This window comes from Vanessa tameamea, chromosome 5 (assembly GCF_037043105.1).
Source record: "Vanessa tameamea isolate UH-Manoa-2023 chromosome 5, ilVanTame1 primary haplotype, whole genome shotgun sequence".
Classification (NCBI taxonomy): domain Eukaryota; kingdom Metazoa; phylum Arthropoda; class Insecta; order Lepidoptera; family Nymphalidae; genus Vanessa; species Vanessa tameamea.
In genome coordinates, this window is record NC_087313.1 from 8,913,685 (window position 1) to 8,933,113 (window position 19,429).

At 33.3% G+C, this 19,429-nt stretch overlaps 1 protein-coding gene across 9 annotated transcripts in view; it reads left to right on the top strand.

Moving 5' to 3' along the window:
- The window catches only part of Sick (sickie), a 207,465-nt gene extending 188,713 nt beyond the window's left edge, over window positions 1-18,752 (top strand). For all 9 annotated transcript variants that reach the window (XM_064220958.1, XM_026628591.2, XM_026628592.2 and 6 more), the window contains 15 exons: window positions 8,066-8,149; window positions 9,289-9,417; window positions 11,899-12,060; window positions 12,268-12,508; window positions 12,797-12,939; window positions 13,054-13,209; window positions 13,450-13,759; window positions 13,840-14,494; window positions 14,571-14,720; window positions 14,938-15,128; window positions 15,948-16,056; window positions 16,140-16,332; window positions 16,624-16,782; window positions 17,397-17,480; window positions 17,596-18,752. In XM_064220958.1, the coding sequence (XP_064077028.1) occupies window positions 8,066-8,149; window positions 9,289-9,417; window positions 11,899-12,060; window positions 12,268-12,508; window positions 12,797-12,939; window positions 13,054-13,209; window positions 13,450-13,759; window positions 13,840-14,494; window positions 14,571-14,720; window positions 14,938-15,128; window positions 15,948-16,056; window positions 16,140-16,332; window positions 16,624-16,782; window positions 17,397-17,480; window positions 17,596-17,718 (2,889 nt within the window). In that variant the 3' untranslated portion in view covers window positions 17,719-18,752. The remainder of the gene's footprint in view (window positions 1-8,065; window positions 8,150-9,288; window positions 9,418-11,898; window positions 12,061-12,267; window positions 12,509-12,796; window positions 12,940-13,053; window positions 13,210-13,449; window positions 13,760-13,839; window positions 14,495-14,570; window positions 14,721-14,937; window positions 15,129-15,947; window positions 16,057-16,139; window positions 16,333-16,623; window positions 16,783-17,396; window positions 17,481-17,595) is intronic.
- The last annotated feature ends 677 nt before the right edge of the window (window positions 18,753-19,429 follow it).

The following is a 19,429-nucleotide window of genomic DNA, read 5'->3' on the forward strand; positions in this document are numbered from 1 at the left end:
ATTGAATCCCTTCACCCTAAATATATTTTTATTATTAGTAATCTATTACAGTCACGGCAATGTGTTCTCACAAGTGTTTTCAATTGATGCGGTACTTGTATTGATCTTTTCGACGATATCTTAAAATAGTTTTTATTAACTGCCCGCTTTACATAATAATGAAATAGACCAAGTTATCTAAATATGTATTAAGATGAGTAATGCCCAATTTTTTTTGTGTCTTTGAAAATATAGTAAGTACGATAAACCATATTCACATTCGTGGTTTAAAACTCAGGGTTTATTTGCCTGGGGGCTAATCAACAGTGCCGTCTTTAGATTAAAATAAATTGACTTTAAGGTATCTTTTTTTTTTTTTTTGATTAAATATTTTCATTCCACGATCTCAGTCTATAAGTTGTAATACGATTCCAGTATACCGTGACGTCTGCAGATAAAGCAACGTTTTTAATTATTTTGATTTTATATATTTTTCTCAATAAATTCAACGATGTTTTCCATTACACAAACCAGATACGTAAGTACCAAATATAAGAATTCTTTTTATCTTATGAATGCTTTGTTTTTAAATAGATGGGTGTCAATAGATGATAATATTTGAAAAACGTTTAATGTGATATAAAATGACGATAATGTGTTATTACAAATAGTGTACTCAAAATGGCAGTGACTACTTCACCCACAACTTACTATGGATCCCCAATTCATGATGGATTTGCAACAATCCGTGCCCCGAGAAGTCGAATAAAGATAAGAAATCTAGTTGAACCAAATAATAACGCTAATCTACCTCAAAGGCATTCGGAATATTTTACAATAAATAGGGCGCCTAAGAGTAGCTTTCTAGAGAGTAGCTGTGGGGTGCAATATGCAGCAGGCGAATCTCACAGTATTTACGTAAACAAACCTTCGCGATTTAGCTTTACCGAACCGATTTATGCCAAAGTAACACCACCGCCATCGGAAGGCAGTTCACCAGTGAAATCTGTAGCCGATCGGAAAGAAACTCATTATGATTCAATCGACACAAAACCTCGTAGGCGATTAAAAAGCTTAGAACTACCGAAAGATACAGATCCAGGAAGAGAGGAAAAAATTAGTATTGCAAGCTTAACTAACGACGAACGTCATTCTTATGAACCGTACGCAACAAACCAGGACGCCACGGAACAGCATTCCGTACGAACGAACGCCACGGGATCTTCCGTTGACTATAGAAAGAGAAATAACGATCGAGATAACTGTTCTGAATCCTCCTCATACCTCACCGATAACGATCGGCCAATATCGAGTTACAGTGACAACTCCACGATACCATCCACCGACACGGAAGACGTTCTCAAAGAATTGCCAAACAAGTCTAGATTCCACAAGTCGCCTCAAAAATATGCAACGCTAAATATGAGGAGACCTAAATTTATAGATCTCAAATCACCAAGTATAAGCGAAAATCCGTTCTACGGCAGTCTACACAGAAACAAAATTGGATACCACTCCGAACCAAACACTCCCTTATCCAGTGACGTCAATAACTTGAACGATTCAAGTGGCCTCCCAAGCGAAGTGCAGCAAATACCAAGGATGCCGTTACAGAATAGTAGAAATGGTTTTAAGAGATCAATAAGCGAAACGAACGGTTTCTCGAAACGACTCAGCTACAGGCATTCCTTCAGTGTAGATTATAAATCACATCAATTCGCCAAGAAGCCTCATAAGTGCTGTGAATGTGTAACTGGTATAACAGCTGAGGAGGATAGTGAGTCGCCATCTTCAAGGAAGCTAGGAACGTTGTATGAATCTCAAGATCCGAAGGTTGGTTGTCAGACCATTCTTCGTTCGAAACCACCTGTGCCTTGGTGGGAACTGGCAATCAAAAAATCTCGTTACAAGAGCTGTCCCATTCTTGAAGAGGTATGTACAATTTTAGACTAAGTTATTTTTAATCGGAAGCTTTAATTGAAATACTCGTATAATACTTGTAACAAATTCTAGGAGCACTATTTATGTCAGTGCTACAATATAAAAGGTAATTAAATGACTTCCGCTCTAAAAAAATCTTAATTGATTTTTGATTCGGCTGTCGTAAAAAGTTACTGACAGGTGTATTCAGTTTATATTAATTTATAGTAGCTAAGTACGTGTATTTTATTAATGAAAACATTTGAATACCATCGGGCAATTGATTTCTAAGTTAGATACATAATATTCGACAACTCATTATAACTTGGTTTTAAAATGAATTTCTCACATTATGCAAATGAAATAAAAAATATTAATACATATTTTTAAATGTCTTTATTACAAATGCCTATTAATTTATGTTAAACGTGTTTTCATTTTACTATTTGACTATAAAAACTTATTATTTAAATGAGAATTCGTCGCATTTGGTACCTAACGCATATTTAAAATATTTGTTTAACATATTTGAAAGTTTTGATTATTTATAAAATTGACTTGAGTATAGTAAAATATTTTATCAAGTAATAATAATAAAATGACATTAGTTGTGAATTGAAATCGCTCTCTCAATACGACAGGTGTTTAATAAATTATATTAAAGAGTCCACTGTAATGTAAAAAAACAAGCTAAACACCGACAAAAACTGCTACCTGCTTCCAAAGAAGTACCAATTTCGAACAGGTGATCTAATCTTGAATCTTCGATACATTTAAGTCACAATGATTAACCTAAATTTTCCCACGGTAATAAAACCAAAAAGGAATCATATTTAAAATTTTATTACGAATTTAAATATTAATTATATGAAATTATAAATTAATATCGATATTTCGCTCTTAATATAATAAAAATAAATATTCCTAATTTAACAAAGTACAGAGAATTAAGTTGATTTTTTTTTCGATAATTTATTTAATCAATTACTAACGTGTAATCTTACTCGCTTGAGTACCTAAGTAGGACCGAACGCGAGATAAATATCGCTCGGTCAAACGCCTTTCGTACATTGTCCAGTCACACCCGCTATAACATGGCACACTTACCTAACATAGCCGCATCCGCCTGGGACCTTCTCTTATACTTGTTTATGGAGTTATTGCAGTCCTGCTACAGTTATTGTCCTATCAACGCGAAGCTTACAACTATCGTACCACAGACGTATAAGAGCATTGGTAACTCATTAAAATTATATAGACGGCAAAAGCGGTGTCATTATTTTTGGATTTTCCTGAAAATTTATTCGTGGAAAAGAGTAACTGAGGACAGAGAAACAAAAAATGTAAAATGACGATTCAAAAGTTTTTGTTAGAGCAAACTTGAATGAAGCATGTTTTGATTATATTGTAAGAGGATATAATGATTTAAATATTAATAAGCAATGTAATCAACTAAAGTTTTGTTTTCTTTTTTCGGTAGTGTAAACTACAGCAATAGTCGATCAAATCGAGTCAAAGTCAAGTTGCGTTAGTAAATACAACAATGTAAATTATCATACCAATGCTGCATTACAATTTTTCAATGCCACAAAAACCTTGAATACACTTACAGTTTAGTTAAGACACATTTATAACCCATTAGTATGAACGTGTGGTATTAAAGACACCGCCGAACGTTCCATCGTTGAAGTCATTTATTGACAACAATGTTGTGCTCTCCGTGCTTCATTTTAAGTCTTTAGAAAACTATGTTTTTTTTTTTAAATAATAGTAAATAATAATTTTGTTTCATTTGTGTCGTTGTAAAAATTACAGATAAAATATAGCCGTAAAAAAAAAACAAAACATTTCGTAATACTTATTATATTCTGGAGGTCCGTCGCCACCCAGGTCATTAGGTTTGTAAGATTATCACCTTGATGCTTACAAGTTAAATATGTACGGCAGAGCGCGCAAGACACAATGTAATCAAAAAAGGAAGAGTTCAGTTGAACAAATATTCGTTCTTGTTAAGAATGTAACTTCGTTGCCACCGTTGAGTGGGTGATGTGTCTCTTTATTGAATAACTAGGAGTAGTTTCAATCGATTACACTCCGATCTAGGACTATTTTAAGTAGTTTGATAAAGAATAGTATATTAATGAGGATGTTTTGAAACAATTGAATTTTTCGTGCTTTTCTAATATCGTAAATAATCTTTATGTCATATGATTCAAATATATTGAATATACGACTCGATAGTTTGAAACAAAATGTGTTGTTCTATTTACAAATTTTATATATATATATGTATATTTTATGAACAGAATACATACAGGCCACTTTATGGTGTGCGGTCGCTCTATCCATAGACATTGGTAATGTATTTGGCGGAACAATAACACGTCTCTGGGTGTTAGCAAAACCTATCACCAATAATAATAATGAAAAATACTGTTTATTAAATATCATCAATTAATATTTATTATCTATGGTAAAAGTAAATAAGGCGCCCTAGTTCTTATATCAAATATCTATTTGAATATTGTACGTTAAAGTAATTTTATAACAGACACGTGTGGCGTGCCGTCCATAAAGGTAACTATGGAGGGCATTGTACTTTGTTCGTTTAATGTATTATTTAATTGTTTCGCCTCTAACAAATTAATGCTTGTTTTCCTTCACTTAAATGCATATTGCGTACTTCGTCCGTGAGTAATAATGTGAATTTGATTCTCTTACATAATTCTAAGTGTTTTTGGAGGTCACACTACTTCTAATTTATTTTGCTTTAGCGAGATTAAAAAAAAAGAAGTATTTGTTAAATTATAAAAAATAACTTACCTTATTTTGCATACAACAGGACAATAATATAAATGTCATAGTGCATATAATTAATTGTATATTTAGCAGTCAGCGGTACACAGCGCTTAATTTTTTTTTTAATTAGGTCTAATCCAACATGGAGTTCACAGAGCGCGGGTGGCACAGCTGCTGACGATGTAGGCAATTATCTTCCACCTGTCTCGCAACCTGTGCAGTTCATTGTCACTCCCTGCACATAGTTCCATTCGATTCTTGCTTGACACTGCCATGTTCTAGACACACGCGAATGTGTTTTTTTTTTTAATATTCTATCCGTAATATTGCTTTAGTAGGAAAGCTAAGCTGTTAAACAAAATTTTTGTGTTTAGTATATTTTGAAATATATTTACTAAATTATTATGAGTGAGTATACTTCACTCGTCATAGTGTTAAACAAAACTATTGTTTCCTAATCTAAATCTCTTAATCAAAATTATTAATGACTGGCTATTTATTGTTATTAACATCATTCAATTGTTATTTTTACAAACAGTAATCTATAAATAAATAAAATATATTTCATAACTAAAACCATCAACAAATATAAAGGGGCGATACGCGTTTTTCCCCGCTTTTTAATATTTCTCGTTAAGATAATATTTAGAAGTTAAAACACGCAATACCCTTTAATATCCCTTTTAAAATTATATTCTATAGTCGTTATTAAAGTAGTGTATATGTAAAATATGTTTAATACAGAATATCTATTAAATGATTTCAGTTTAATTGCAATTTATTTGAGTTTTTTTGTTGGTTCTTTTTTCCCAAAATTGATAGCATTTTATATTCAAATCATAGAGATGTAATCATAGTTTTACCTTTTCAATTGCTTGTTATGTTATTAATATTCAATTGACCTTGGAATGCAATGGACGTCAAGGCAGATGCAAATGGTTTTCCTTAATGGCAACAAATAGTATTACATAAAAAGTGATACCTAACGGTAATACGTTAATTTCTGTTCGAATATATGCCTACAGGTGGATCATATGGTTAGTTTTTATAGCGATGGCACGCGCATGTGCAAGAGACGGACAATATAATTGACGAAGTGGTACATATGTCTGACGCAGGTGAAATACCATAATAAGAATATAGTACTTATTCTAAATGATCTGCGCGCATTCAGAAATGTCATTAAGTACAATATATTTATTTAAGTGCGTAATTTTTTTAGTGCTGCAAGTGAGGTGGTGCGTGTATAAATTTACCGCGTAAAATAATAAGCGTAATATTTAAGTCGCTTTTAAAATTAAAGATAGAATAATTTTGCATCGGAATATTTGAGTAATTTAAATTGATTTTCAATCAAAATTCGTATCTCATACATTTAAAAATGTTTCACATACATTCAAATGACCAATTCTGAGATTAAACATACCTTAAATTAAATATGATATTCGAGTTTTTTTTTTCACACAGTTTTTTCAGCATATTTGGGTAGTTTATAACTAATGAATGTATTTTCGATTGTAGTGTCTAACATACTCAGGCAAGCACCGTCTGAAATTATCGTTCAATTCAAATTCAAAGAATGGTTTATCAACATGGATACTAGAACTTTATGGAAGGTGCAGGGGTCAATAGCCTTCCAATAATATTTACCTCTATATATTCGTTGGGGTAATATTTAATATAACCACTCCTTATACATGTCTTACCGATCAGTTATGTCCAACCTGTATGTTCATGTTTTAAGTTAATACAATATTGATAGGGATCGTGGTCATTGCCCCTCTTTAATTTCGCTGAGTACTCCTGTGACGTTACAAACAAAGGGTCTTATGTCCAGCTGCACCCATGCCGTTGTAAACGGAAAGTAATTTATTCTGATGACTCATTACTTTACTAACATTTAAATAATTGTAGGCAAAAGATGATGGCCCAGTGGACAAAACAAATGACGAACAACCAAAGGTCAGGGTTTCAATAAGACCAATCATTGCTGGCTTTTCTAAACTATCTATATATCAAAGAGAATCAAATATAGATAATGTTACTACTTTTTATTAATACGATATATTCCTGATAATTTTCCCTCTTCTCATTAATTTGTGGAAATTAATGGGTTGATACTATACTTTGCGAATTGTATACATGTAAATGATTTTACCTAACTATTATAATCGTAAATATTATTATAATTATATTGCCTAATTATTATCTTATCGTAAACGAAAACAATACCGATTTCAATACAAATGACTTGTAATCGCGTTACGATTCTTATATTTTTGACATCTGTGTAATTTGTTGATTTATACGACATGATAAAAATGGATTCCAGAATCAGCCTCCCACATGTTGTCGTCCTGCCAAATTAATTAAATCACTCAGTTTCACAGTCCGATGAAGTCATACACAAAATTAATACACCGTTGTTACATCATTATTATATAGACGTTCAAGTAGGGAGATGTTTACGATCATATTCGAAAGGTAATTACCTTGTCATCATCTCCACAAGAACCAGTTCCGCTTGTACTTGAGGCGATTTAAATAATTATCGGCTTCGACCGTAACCGCTATCCAAAAAAACAGTATCAGAAAACTTCATCCGTTCGTGGTCATATCTAATTTCGAAACTAGATTCATACTTACACGAGCTTGAAAGTATGTGATCTTTGATTGATTAGTAAACAAACTATCATTCGATTTACGATCTTAAATACACTTAAGTGTTCCATAAAATAAACTTTATAGAGTACATTGAAGTTGTATTACAAAAGATCATAAAACAATCTAAAATGTTTTTACATATAAACTCTCGTTTACAACTTTCAACTCTAGAGTACTTGGAAGGTGTGGAAGTTATTTTAATATGTATATTAAATTATACATAAGTGCTCTATGTAAAGTGGAGAGCGTTATGCTAAAATTTTGGAAAGTAAAAAATATACCAAATAAGAAACACGCAAGATTTACGGCGGAAGTGCTGGAGTTTTTTGCTCTTTAGCGGTCGTTACCGTATCGCAATCGACGACTTATATTTTTGGAATGTTTATTTACAAGTGACGTGATTTCCACGTGCTCAAAAAATTTGATGTTTATGTATTATTGACGCTGAAGGTTCCCAGAGAAAGCTGAAATAAACCAAATACGTTTTTGCAGTGCCTCATTGTAGCATTGTGGGCCAAATTGAAACGTAACGTTTGTTGTTTTATAAATCATATTTACCTTACATAAATATCGTGGCTTACTTTATTCTTAATGTAGTGGGGATGATGGAATATGTTCCATTATCTCTTAAATATGACTATGATGTCTAACACTGGAACATTTACGAACTCTTTAATTGACTTTATTTTTTTTTTGTTCACAGGCACACGTTGTATCAGCCTTCGAGCAAAGTCTTTCAAATATGACACAGCGCTTGCAGCAGCTCACAGCAACAGCAGAACGAAAAGTATGAATCTCATATATTTTTTACTATTCTATAATTATTAATATATTAATCAAATCGTCAGTGTGTTGAGGATATATGACATTTCAATATTAATTCAAGAATAAATTATTAAAATCATAGTATAATTTAATTCCAGCATTCGATTAGATATATATTTAAGTATAAATTGGCCTTGATCACGATTATTCGCTCCAATTATATTTGAAACGACATGAAAGATATAGAGAAATTTTCTATGAATATGTATACTATCTGGGATGATTAGTCGTCTTTTCTATATTAAGGCTAACTCAAATCGGTTTCTAGTTAAGGAAAACTTGTTGGGTATACTCTCGGTAACCTAATAAATGTAATGACTTTATTCAATTAGTTCATTAAAAATATAAATAAAATTAAATATTCTATTCTATTACTTTTATAAGTCTACAAATATATATATTTTTTTTAATAATTTACCCAAATACTACTGCTATATAAAATAAGTTTTACTACTTACGTCAAATGTTGATATACAAATTGTATGATATACAAATAATATATATATATATATATATATATCAATTTGAAACATGTAGGTGAATTAAATCCTTATGTATAACAAAATTTATGCTTTCATAATGTTATCCGAACAAGATGAATTTGCTATCTTTGCACTTGAAACATTTCTTCCGCGGGTGTCTTTCTAGTTTCCACGCACCTTGCTTGGATTATAAGGTGTGACAGTATAGTAATGTCGACTTAATCAGTGAAATATGAGCGGCTAATTAGCTTTATAGTACAATTTCTCCCCTACATTAACAAATTTCACCTGCGACGCTTGGAGCTTTCTATCAATTAATTTTAGTACATGTTTAACAAAATACTGCATTTATATTCAAAATTAGACACGAATTTATACACTCGTAATAATCATGGAACTATTTCATATTACAAGAATACATAAAAAGAAAACTTCTTTCTATAAGTTTATTTTTAAACTTGATCAAAAGAACCTAGAAAGTAGTTAGACTTGCTTAAAGTAAAAAGTATTACTAGAACATAAAACGCGACGTGTGCTTTTCTTTACTCATTAAATTAGTATCAACATGGAGAGAAGACGAGAAAAAAGTAAATATTAATTAATGTTTTCTTTTCATTAGGATTCAGAGTTGACTGAATTGCGCCAAACTATTGAACTGCTTCGGAAGCAGTCGATTCAAGCTGGTCTGACCACTGCGCATATGCAGTCCATGGGCATACGAGCTGATGGCGTCAATGTCACAGGACCGGTAAGTTATAATAAAATATTAAAAGTCTTAAGATATTCTCCTGTTCACTAAATGATCCACTGACGCCTAATTTTTATTGCGGACGCCTAAACATTGATTGCCACTGTATTACTTGACTGTATTAAAATATTTCGACAAACAAAAAACGCAAGCGCCGCCGTCTCGGTTTTTACAATGAAAATATAAGTTATCTCATTTCCATATTCTTCAATCGTACAGAGCTTAGCAGAGCGCACAACCGTACCGTGCCTGTAACGCATCAGTTAGTACCTACGGCAAAGGGTTATTATAAGTATAACTTTTTAAATTCCGGTAATGAAGGATGTGTAAAGATTACATGGAAAACTCACGTCAGCTTTAAGCGATTTAAGTGAAGATCGAAAGAATGCCAATGCCCTTTGCATTTGGGCAAACAATTGCGATCAGCGATATCCAGATACACGCATTAACGTCTTCTCATTTACCTACTAACTTTCCAATAACCAATTCTTGTATTCATTGCAAGAACATATCTTTGCGTGCAGTAATAACTGCCTCGGCTCTATAGTTAATATCATTAGTTGAAATCAATCTCGATGATCAATCATCCTACAACGCAATAGTTGAGGTTAAAATAAAACATCACGTGCACTTTAAGAATAAGTTTCTATATTAATATGATTGATTATATTAAAATATTAACATACATAAAATTCAATTTCAGTTACGATCTTGCAACAGCTTGAAACCAAAGAAATGTGTGAAGGTTGTTCTGAGGTATCAAATATAATCTTATGATAATGATGTTTGATTTGTCACTTTGTCTTTTGTAATTAGGGTAGGTACACATCTCGGGCGCGCGACGGTGTACATTGAGCCTTGTGATTAAATTAACCAAGTTATGTAGGCCAGCCATCAATCGTTACATCATTAGAACTCCTGATAAAATGAGATCACGTACATAATGGCGCTTTAATTAAAACGGTAAGGCTAAGTGGACTCACGAGTGCGTCCAGCCGCGTTTGTCCAGTGAATGTCTAATAACTAGAGATACAATTCACACCTTTTTTTTTTAAATATCTTCTCTTTGATTTTATAGCTTGTCTATGGTGATTATAATTAAGGATCTATTTTATCAATTTTGAACATGTTGGCGTTCACTCTAGATATTTAAGAAAGTCCGTTTAGGCTCAACTTAATTTACTATAATAAGACTAAATAAATAATTAATGACGCGCTGAACAAAATGGAAGCTATCAAAATAATTGATTACAGTATAAAATATTCGAGAATCATTTTTGAAAAGTATAATTATTGTTAATGAAAAAAAATCACAACATCGTATATCAGGTTCATTAATGCTCCGTCAAAAAGACATTAATTCAATAAATAATCGACACGCCACTGTATGAATAATTCAAAGTATCATAATTAAAACAGGACATTATGTAATTAATAACACTGCCACGAACTAAACCATAACATAACGTTCAATCATTTTTTGTTTAACTTGAATTTAATATTGTTCTGTTCTTTGTTTAATTATCACTTATATTATTTATTTATTTAACCTATTATTATTATTATTATAACTAAAATATATTATAAGGAATAAAATATCGAAAACGTAGCTGTCACTTATTAATAATAGTATTATGTAAGACCACATTCTCGATAATTGAAGAAACGCAACCTTTGTTAGTTATTGTTATTTTATTGGATTCTTGTAAAAATTCTATAATCTATACAAAATCGCCAAGCTCGTGTACAGGTTCTAAGTAATATAAATACGTGAGAAAACGCAGTTAGATCATTGATATGGTACCAATCACACGCTTTTTAGATATATGAAACCAGAACAGTTGCGAAGTGCACACGTGAAAGTCGAAGCCGAATAAATGGCATAAGTGAACACAATTGTAGACGTTTTGTAGGCTCACGTTTGCATTAAATTGACCATCAATAGGTCTCGTTCTAAATATCAGACGTCAATAGTTGAGACATAACGTCCTGTTTATGCTTGACGCTATATCGTGTGAATGTAATTATTTTAATTAGCCGTCTAATATTAATCTCAACATCTTGAATCGAAGATATGCGATACCGTGAAGTTTATTCGTCATGTCATTTGGTATATCGCAATTTATATCTTAAAATTATTTCCCGTTTTAAAGTCGAAATTTTTTATCTGTGGTCCAATAATATAATGTTTGTAATGTCATAAAAAAAATCCTTTTAAAAAAAATAATTTAAAAAGAATGTACTGTAACGTAAAAAAAAATTTTTTTTAATAATATAATAATTATAACGATTTTGTTTAATAATATTATTACAGGCGTATGTATGATAAACTTAATATGAAACGAATTCTGTACAAAAGCAACTAAAACGAAAAAAAACCTATTTTTATGAGAACAGTTTTATTTAAAAAAAAATTGTATACTCATCTCAAATTTGTTATTATTACATTAATCATTAATTATTCGAATGTTTTGCATCTAGGATCCAAACACGACCCACACTCAACAATCATCGCCTCAGCGGTTAGCTCAAGGCAATGGTGCCATCACGCGCCACCTCTCCACCGATAGCGTATCTAGTATAAACAGCCTTAGCAGTGGGTCGTCAGCACCTCATGATAAAAAACATAAGAAAAAGGGATGGGTGAGTTATTATTTTTTATGTTCTATTTATTATTGTGTGTTATAGTTTTGAGATTTCGCTAAATAAATCAGGTGGCCAAAAGTAGTGAAATGTTTGGGCAATTTTAGTTACTAAACGTAAGTTTATGAATCGTGAAGATTTTTTCGACATCTGATTTTTACAGGAAACTTTTAGTACGATCTAAATGTTATTATTTGTCTGTCACAGTTGCGCTCATCGTTTACAAAAGCGTTCTCAAGAAATGCCAAGATATCTAAAACGGCGAAGCACTCTTCCCTCGGGCAATTGTCTTCACAAGACAGCTCGTCGGGCTCTCATCACTACGACGATCCGCACACGATCCGCGAAGGAAGCAACGAGAATAGTCTAGAACATTCCCACGAAACTCTTGACAATGCTAAAGACAAAACGACGTGCCCCCCAGCGAATACTGAAGAACAGACCAAAGGTAAATTACGCAAACTACATTTCTGCCGACGTATTCAATTCGCTAATGTCGAAATCCCATCTGTTCGATGCATTAGCATAACTAATTCTGTATCGCACATGTTGCATTTGTTCGATAAATATAAGCTGGAGAAATTAGGTTAAGTGAAAGCTTTATGTCGTATTAGTGCTTGTCATTTAAGAGCCCTAAGTAAATTCATTAATATGTAAGTAAACATTTTTATTAAATAGAAAGTGAAGAGGCGACAAAATAATGGATTTGTTACTTGACATCTAATATTTATTTCAGAAAAACCAGATCAGTCGGGTTTAGTCGACGAATTGAAGAGACAATTACGAGAAAAAGATTTGGTGCTAACAGATATAAGGCTTGAGGCGCTCAGTTCCGCACATCAACTCGAAAGTCTTAAAGACACTGTCATAAAGATGAGGGTAAATACAATTTCATTACAGTTCGTTTGAAAATAAATTTATTGTTTCAAATATAAAATATATAATAACCGAAAAAAAAAACAAATTATATATAACGTTAAAATATTTATACAGAACGAGATGTTGAACCTGAAACAAAACAACGAGCGATTGCAACGTCTAGTTACGTCTAGGTCATTGGCTGGTAGCCAAAGCTCTTTGGGTACGGGAGGATCTGCGGTAGAGGATCCCAGGAGATTCAGTCTTGCAGACCAAGCTACCATGCATCAGGTACTGTGAATGTATTTATAATCTGTTATTTTTGCTTATTATAATAAAGATTATAAATATCAATTAATTGTTTCATTGTTGCTCAGCTTTGATCGATTGATTTTTTATATAAATTTAAAAATGTCTATCTCTCCGATATTTTTACTTGAACGTGTTTGTGTTTCCGCTTATTTTTTTTTTGACAAATAAATACAATTAATGTAACATATAAGAGTTACTTATATATTGTTTTTTTTTCAGGCTGCCATTGATATTCATTCTCAGCCTTTAGATCTAGACTTTAATTGTATGTCGTCGACTCCATCTCGAGACCTTTCAAAGAAGGGATCTCCAAAATCTAGTATGGTCGAGCCAATATACGGTAACAAGGCTGTTTGTGAATTAAATGAAAATAGTGAAGCCTTATTGGGAGCTTTAAATGGTGCAAGTGACATATTTACGAATGGGCTTAGTGCCGGGGACAGGATGAGCGGTGATTACGATATCAATACAGTGCTACCTCCCCCTAAAAGCCGTGAGTTAGCGATAGGAGAAAGCTATTCAGATATCGGTAAGTTTTTATTGCATTCTTATCGTTGCGTAAGTTGGTGACCGAAAAATGATCTCTTACGCACTCCATTACGTTCTCAGGTGTCGCTGACAGTCAGGGCGATACGACGGACGGAAAGAAAATAGCGATCGCTGTATATTTAGGGCAACCGGAAACATTCCAAAGATATTTCGAAGAAGTCCAAGACACATTAACTGAATCGGAGTGCAGATTTTATGCGAAGCAAACTGCTAGTGCGTTTAACAATCACTTCGATAAACAACCCAGTTTCGATTCACCGAGGATGTCTCAGAACCACAGCCCCGAAATTGAAACTCAAGATTATCCGCAATCTATAAATAAATCGAACACGAATAGCCTTAAAAGTAATAAATCAACGCACAGTAATTCATATAAGAACGTGTACAATAGTGATTCGACAATAAACTGCAATGAGTTTACTATTGCTTACACGTACATATCTGGCAAGACGACTTGGCAGAATTTAGACTATATAGTTAGGAAAACATTCAAAGACTACCTATCCAGGATAGATCCTGGAACGAATCTTGGTCTGAACACTGATTCCATAACGTCCTATCACTTGGGAGAAGCAACACGTGGACCGGAAATCTGTTTTCCTGAATTATTACCGTGCGGTTATATAATCGGCACCGTCAATACTTTGTATATTTGTTTGCAAGGAGTCGGAAGCTTAGCTTTCGATAGTCTCATACCAAAAAACATTGTATATAGGTATGTATAATTATATTATCGGATTGGAAATTCATTTAATCTTCGAGATTATTGACGTTGTTTTTGTAATTTCTAGGTATGTTTCACTATTGTCTGAACACCGGAGGGTAATACTTTGTGGACCAAGTGGCACGGGAAAATCATATTTAGCGGCTAAATTGGCGGAATTCTATGTACAAAGGACGCAGCGAAGAGGAAATCCAGTTGAAGCCGTAGCAACATTCAAGTGAGTTTTTCTATATTTTCTTATTTCCTGTAATCAAATAAATCGTAAGCGTTTTTTTTTTGGTAATATGTTTCCATTTAACTGAAACAAATTAATTACATTTTAAAGTATCAAGTTTTAAAGATCGAAAACAGTTTAACTTTTTCTTTTAAGTAAATGTTATTTTTATATTTGATAAATAGCATAAGTATGTTCAATATTTAATTTAAATCAATAGCGTGGACCGTAAATCATGTAACGAGCTGCGCGCCTACCTCGCCAACATCGCGGAGCAGTGCGGCGGCGCGGCGGGCGAGGAGCTGCTGCCCGCCGTCGTGGTGCTCGACAACCTGCAGCACGCCTCCGCGCTGGGCGACGCCTTCGCCGGCCTACTGCCGCCCGACAACAGGAACATGCCCGTCATCATCGGTACGGCCTCTACTGACCTGAAATACTTAAATACTCGTTTATTATCTATCATTTTATTTATTTCATCACATTCGGCATCATTATACATGACAGCTGTTTTAATGCCGTGATATCAGATCCGAAAGAGACAACATCTTACACTCTTGGGTGGCAGCGCTTTGATAGTGTAAAAAATGACTTATACTCCTCGTAGTGGCGGTGTTGAGAAGGTGACCACTAATCGGTGAAATTTATCTACCCTGCAGTGAAAAAGAAAAATTGCATCGTTTTCCATATAGTGAGCTGTGACCGTATTATGAATCTGTGTTATTTCATCGATACGTACACCAATAAAATCTCTAACTGTGTCTCAGTGCTGCAGGCTACACTGTTCTGTCGTAAATCAGATACATATGAAGCGTCTATATTCGTATCTAACATGTGGGGTAGTAATGACGTATATGGGGTAGTAGTGGGGTTTTGACGACCTCCGTGGTCGAGTAGTGTGTACACCGGTTTTCATGGGTACGCTACTCCGAGGTCCCGGGTTCGATCCCCGGCCGAGTCGATGTAGAAAAAGTTCATTAGTTTTCTATGTTGTCTTGGGTCTGGGTGTTTGTGGTACCGTCGTTACTTCTGATTTCCATAACACAAGTGCTTTAGCTACTTACATTGGAATCAGAGTAATATATGTGATGTTGTCATATATTTATATTTATATTTATATTTATTTAATGACGTATTTGCGGTTGAAATCTGTACCACCAAAAAATCATTTTTTTAAGCTGCATAAATATCGAATTCTACGATCATTTTAAAAATATGTCCTTTTCTGCACAGGTACCATGTCCCAAGCAACATGCAATACGACAAATCTCCAACTACATCATAACTTTAGGTGGCTGCTCACTGCTAATCATATGGAACCAGTAAAGGGATTCTTGGCGCGGTACGTAAAATAAAAGAAATAGTTGCCATTCATTTGCAAGAGAAAAATTCTTATTGATTATAATATTTTTGTCTTTTGTGTAGATATCTTCGCCGAAAACTATTCTCCTTGGAATTGAGGCTAGGACGACGTGAACCAGCATTAGCAGCAGTTTTGGAATGGTTACCAGGAGTATGGTCAACTCTCAATGCCTTTTTGGAAGCTCACTCTTCAAGCGACGTTACAGTCGGTCCTCGTCTATTCCTCGCTTGTCCTATGGACTTGGATGCTAGTCAGGTATAGCATAATATTCATATATTGAATTAAAATAAAGCAAGAAAATTAATAAAAACAAAATGCATGCAATTCCAGTATGACAGGAGTAAAACTGCTTATGAAAGTTTGCAATCCAAAAATAAAACTAAAATTTACATTAATATAAACAGAAAAAACCGCATAGAATTTATGTAGTATATATTTTTATTATACCATGCACTTTCTTATTTTCTCCTCTTCATTGTACTTCTTAAAGTAAAAGCAAAAGAAGCAAGAATAGAACACGTGATAGATATATCTTTCAATTTGCAGGCGTGGTTCGCGGATGTGTGGAACTACAGCATCGTGCCGTACGCGTCGGAGGCCGTGCGCGAGGGCGTGGCGCTGTACGGGCGTCGCCGACACGCCGCCGTCGACCCGCTGCAGCACGTCAAGTCCTCCTACCCCTGGAGAGAACCTAACCACTCGCATGTGAGTTACATACATAAATATGTTATAAATAATAAATTGTTGCTGATTAGTAACCAATCGAAGAAGGAGTACAGATAAATAAAGTTTAAATTTATATATTCCATGCGATTTCCAAATAAATTGCTACATTATGCGCAACAACAATTAGCGGTATTCCACTTGAGCAATATCCGCTTTAATTTTAATTCTCTATTTTCTTACGAATCCATAATGAATATAGATCTGTTCACTCACGAAGGCGCGCTCCTCCACGTAAAATTAATTATTTTTGATACAAATTAACTTAACAAATATAACCTAATTTGTATTTTCTTGCTATATTTTTGTTAGTCTTCTCACACATACTAAGACATCTTGTAAGCACGAGAGTCACTCACTCATAATGCACGCTGACAATAATAATTTAAAATTGAGAGACGAACTTTTGTTGGGTGAATAGATCTATACCGTAATTATTCAAGATTCCGACCGAGGAAGTCACGTTAACTTAATTCCAAACTTGTTTGTTCTTCTTTACTATTCCTGTTATTGGAATAGGCTATAGAGACAAATTTTACCAGATTCTGTTAATAACGTGTACCTGATTAAAAAAAATATTATTTTTGACTTTACAGACCTTAAGACCTATATCAGTCGAGGATGCTGGTATTGACGACGCTAATCAAGATGCGAACACGAACAACAATCAAGATCCCTTGGTAATTGATTATTTATTCTTTACCATTATGTCAATTTTTAAAAATGTAATTGAAGAGTCAGCATATTGTACTAAAAATATATTGTCTTTAATTTAATAACATTTTATTTTTACAGTTAAATATGCTAATGCGACTTCAAGAAGCTGCAAATTACAGCGGAAACCAAAGCCAGGACTCTGACAACGCTAGCATGGACTCGAATCTCACTCACGACAGCTCTATGGGCAATGAACTCTAGAATGACACATTCACTTGAACTCTAATCTATATAATTTCCTTTGTGACAACTGGTATGCCAAAGTTTGACACAAGTTTGAGCTTCACGTGTGGATCCAGTATTAAATAAAATATTTGTGACGCGTATACAATATTATAATTTGTTCCTTTGATTTTCATAGATATATTTAATGAATAATGCTTCATAGTATATTGTATCAAAATGATCACTTGTGAATGAGTCTATAAATAGAAATGTTTGATTGTAATTACCTAACTGCATTTACTATTACTTGTCACATGTTAACTATACTATACAAAGCCAAATATTTGCCATATGTACATTACTTATATTTATTTATCAAATTTAATGGCTTTTAGTAACTTGTTTTAGGTGCTTTAATACTCTTGTAAATTGACTTATGAATAATTCTTATTTCTTTTTCTATTGTTAGGAAAGGATTTGCTCTGCATATTTGTGAATATTGGCAAATATCGTAAGCAAGAGTAGCAGCCTTTTCTAAGTAATATTTCAATGTTTAATATGAAATTTTTAACAATTGTGTTAAAAACTTTAATACGATGATAATATAACTTTCGAGAAAACTATTAGTGCCTGGAGCGAGGTATTCCATTTTTGTGAAATATTCGAACAGTGTAGGACTGTTAATGTTTATATTATATTAAAGCAATGTGGCTTTTACTATTGTTATATTTTTCAAAGTTAGGATATGAACACATTTGTATTACTATGATATTGTATGTAATATATTATTATGAAAGTGTAATTTTTATACCATTTTCATATTAAAACTCATGTACCTAATAAAATAATAAACTGTAAATACAAAAATGTTTAATATAATTTTTTTTTCTCAATGTGACTACACTAACCGCCATTATGCTATAATTATACAGCATTAATTTTGTATAGAAAATGTGTAACGAAGTGTTACAGTGTTCAGTATGGATTTAATTGTGTGCATAACTGAAACGTGATATCTACAATCTATGCTTTACAGACATTGTGAAAATAAACATTGAATACATTATAAATTGTTTTGTTTTTTGCAATTCCTCTGAAAGCGGATTTTTCTGGAGTGTACTTTTGTATTGGAACCATACATAAAAACATATATAAAAAATTTGGGCCCATACCTAAATCAGTGATGAGCACAAAATTCTGCTTTATAGCAGGCATCATAAAGCAAACTTTTCCACCCTACCTGTGGTTGTTGGCACAGGGGATGGCCAGCCTCGCAACCCGAATATGATTCATTTTCACGTCGAGTTGGCGAAGCTCTTCTTACCAAGACTTAGATAATTTCTTCGGCTGACCTTATCCCTCACCCGGTGTACAAAATGGAACATTCCTTTGTATAACATGCATTCAACTTTCAACTGTTTTCGTTAAGTATTTTCATCATACAGAAAATCCTAATAAGAGCATCACTACACAGACCAAAAATGGTGTAATCGTAATTAGGTCAATTTGGTAAGGCTTTGTGTAAGCCCGCCTGGTCCTGTACCATATACCTATGTATGTATATACCTCAATTATTGAATGCGAACATTTGCATCGCTATTCCGGATTCAAAGGGTGTATAACCTAGCCTAGAATTACAAGCACAAAGATCATTAGGTTGGCTGCAGGTTGGGTGTAAATGATAATTCAATAAGCAGCCAATATCTGAGCAGGTGATACCTGAGTTTATTTATTAAATAAATAGAAG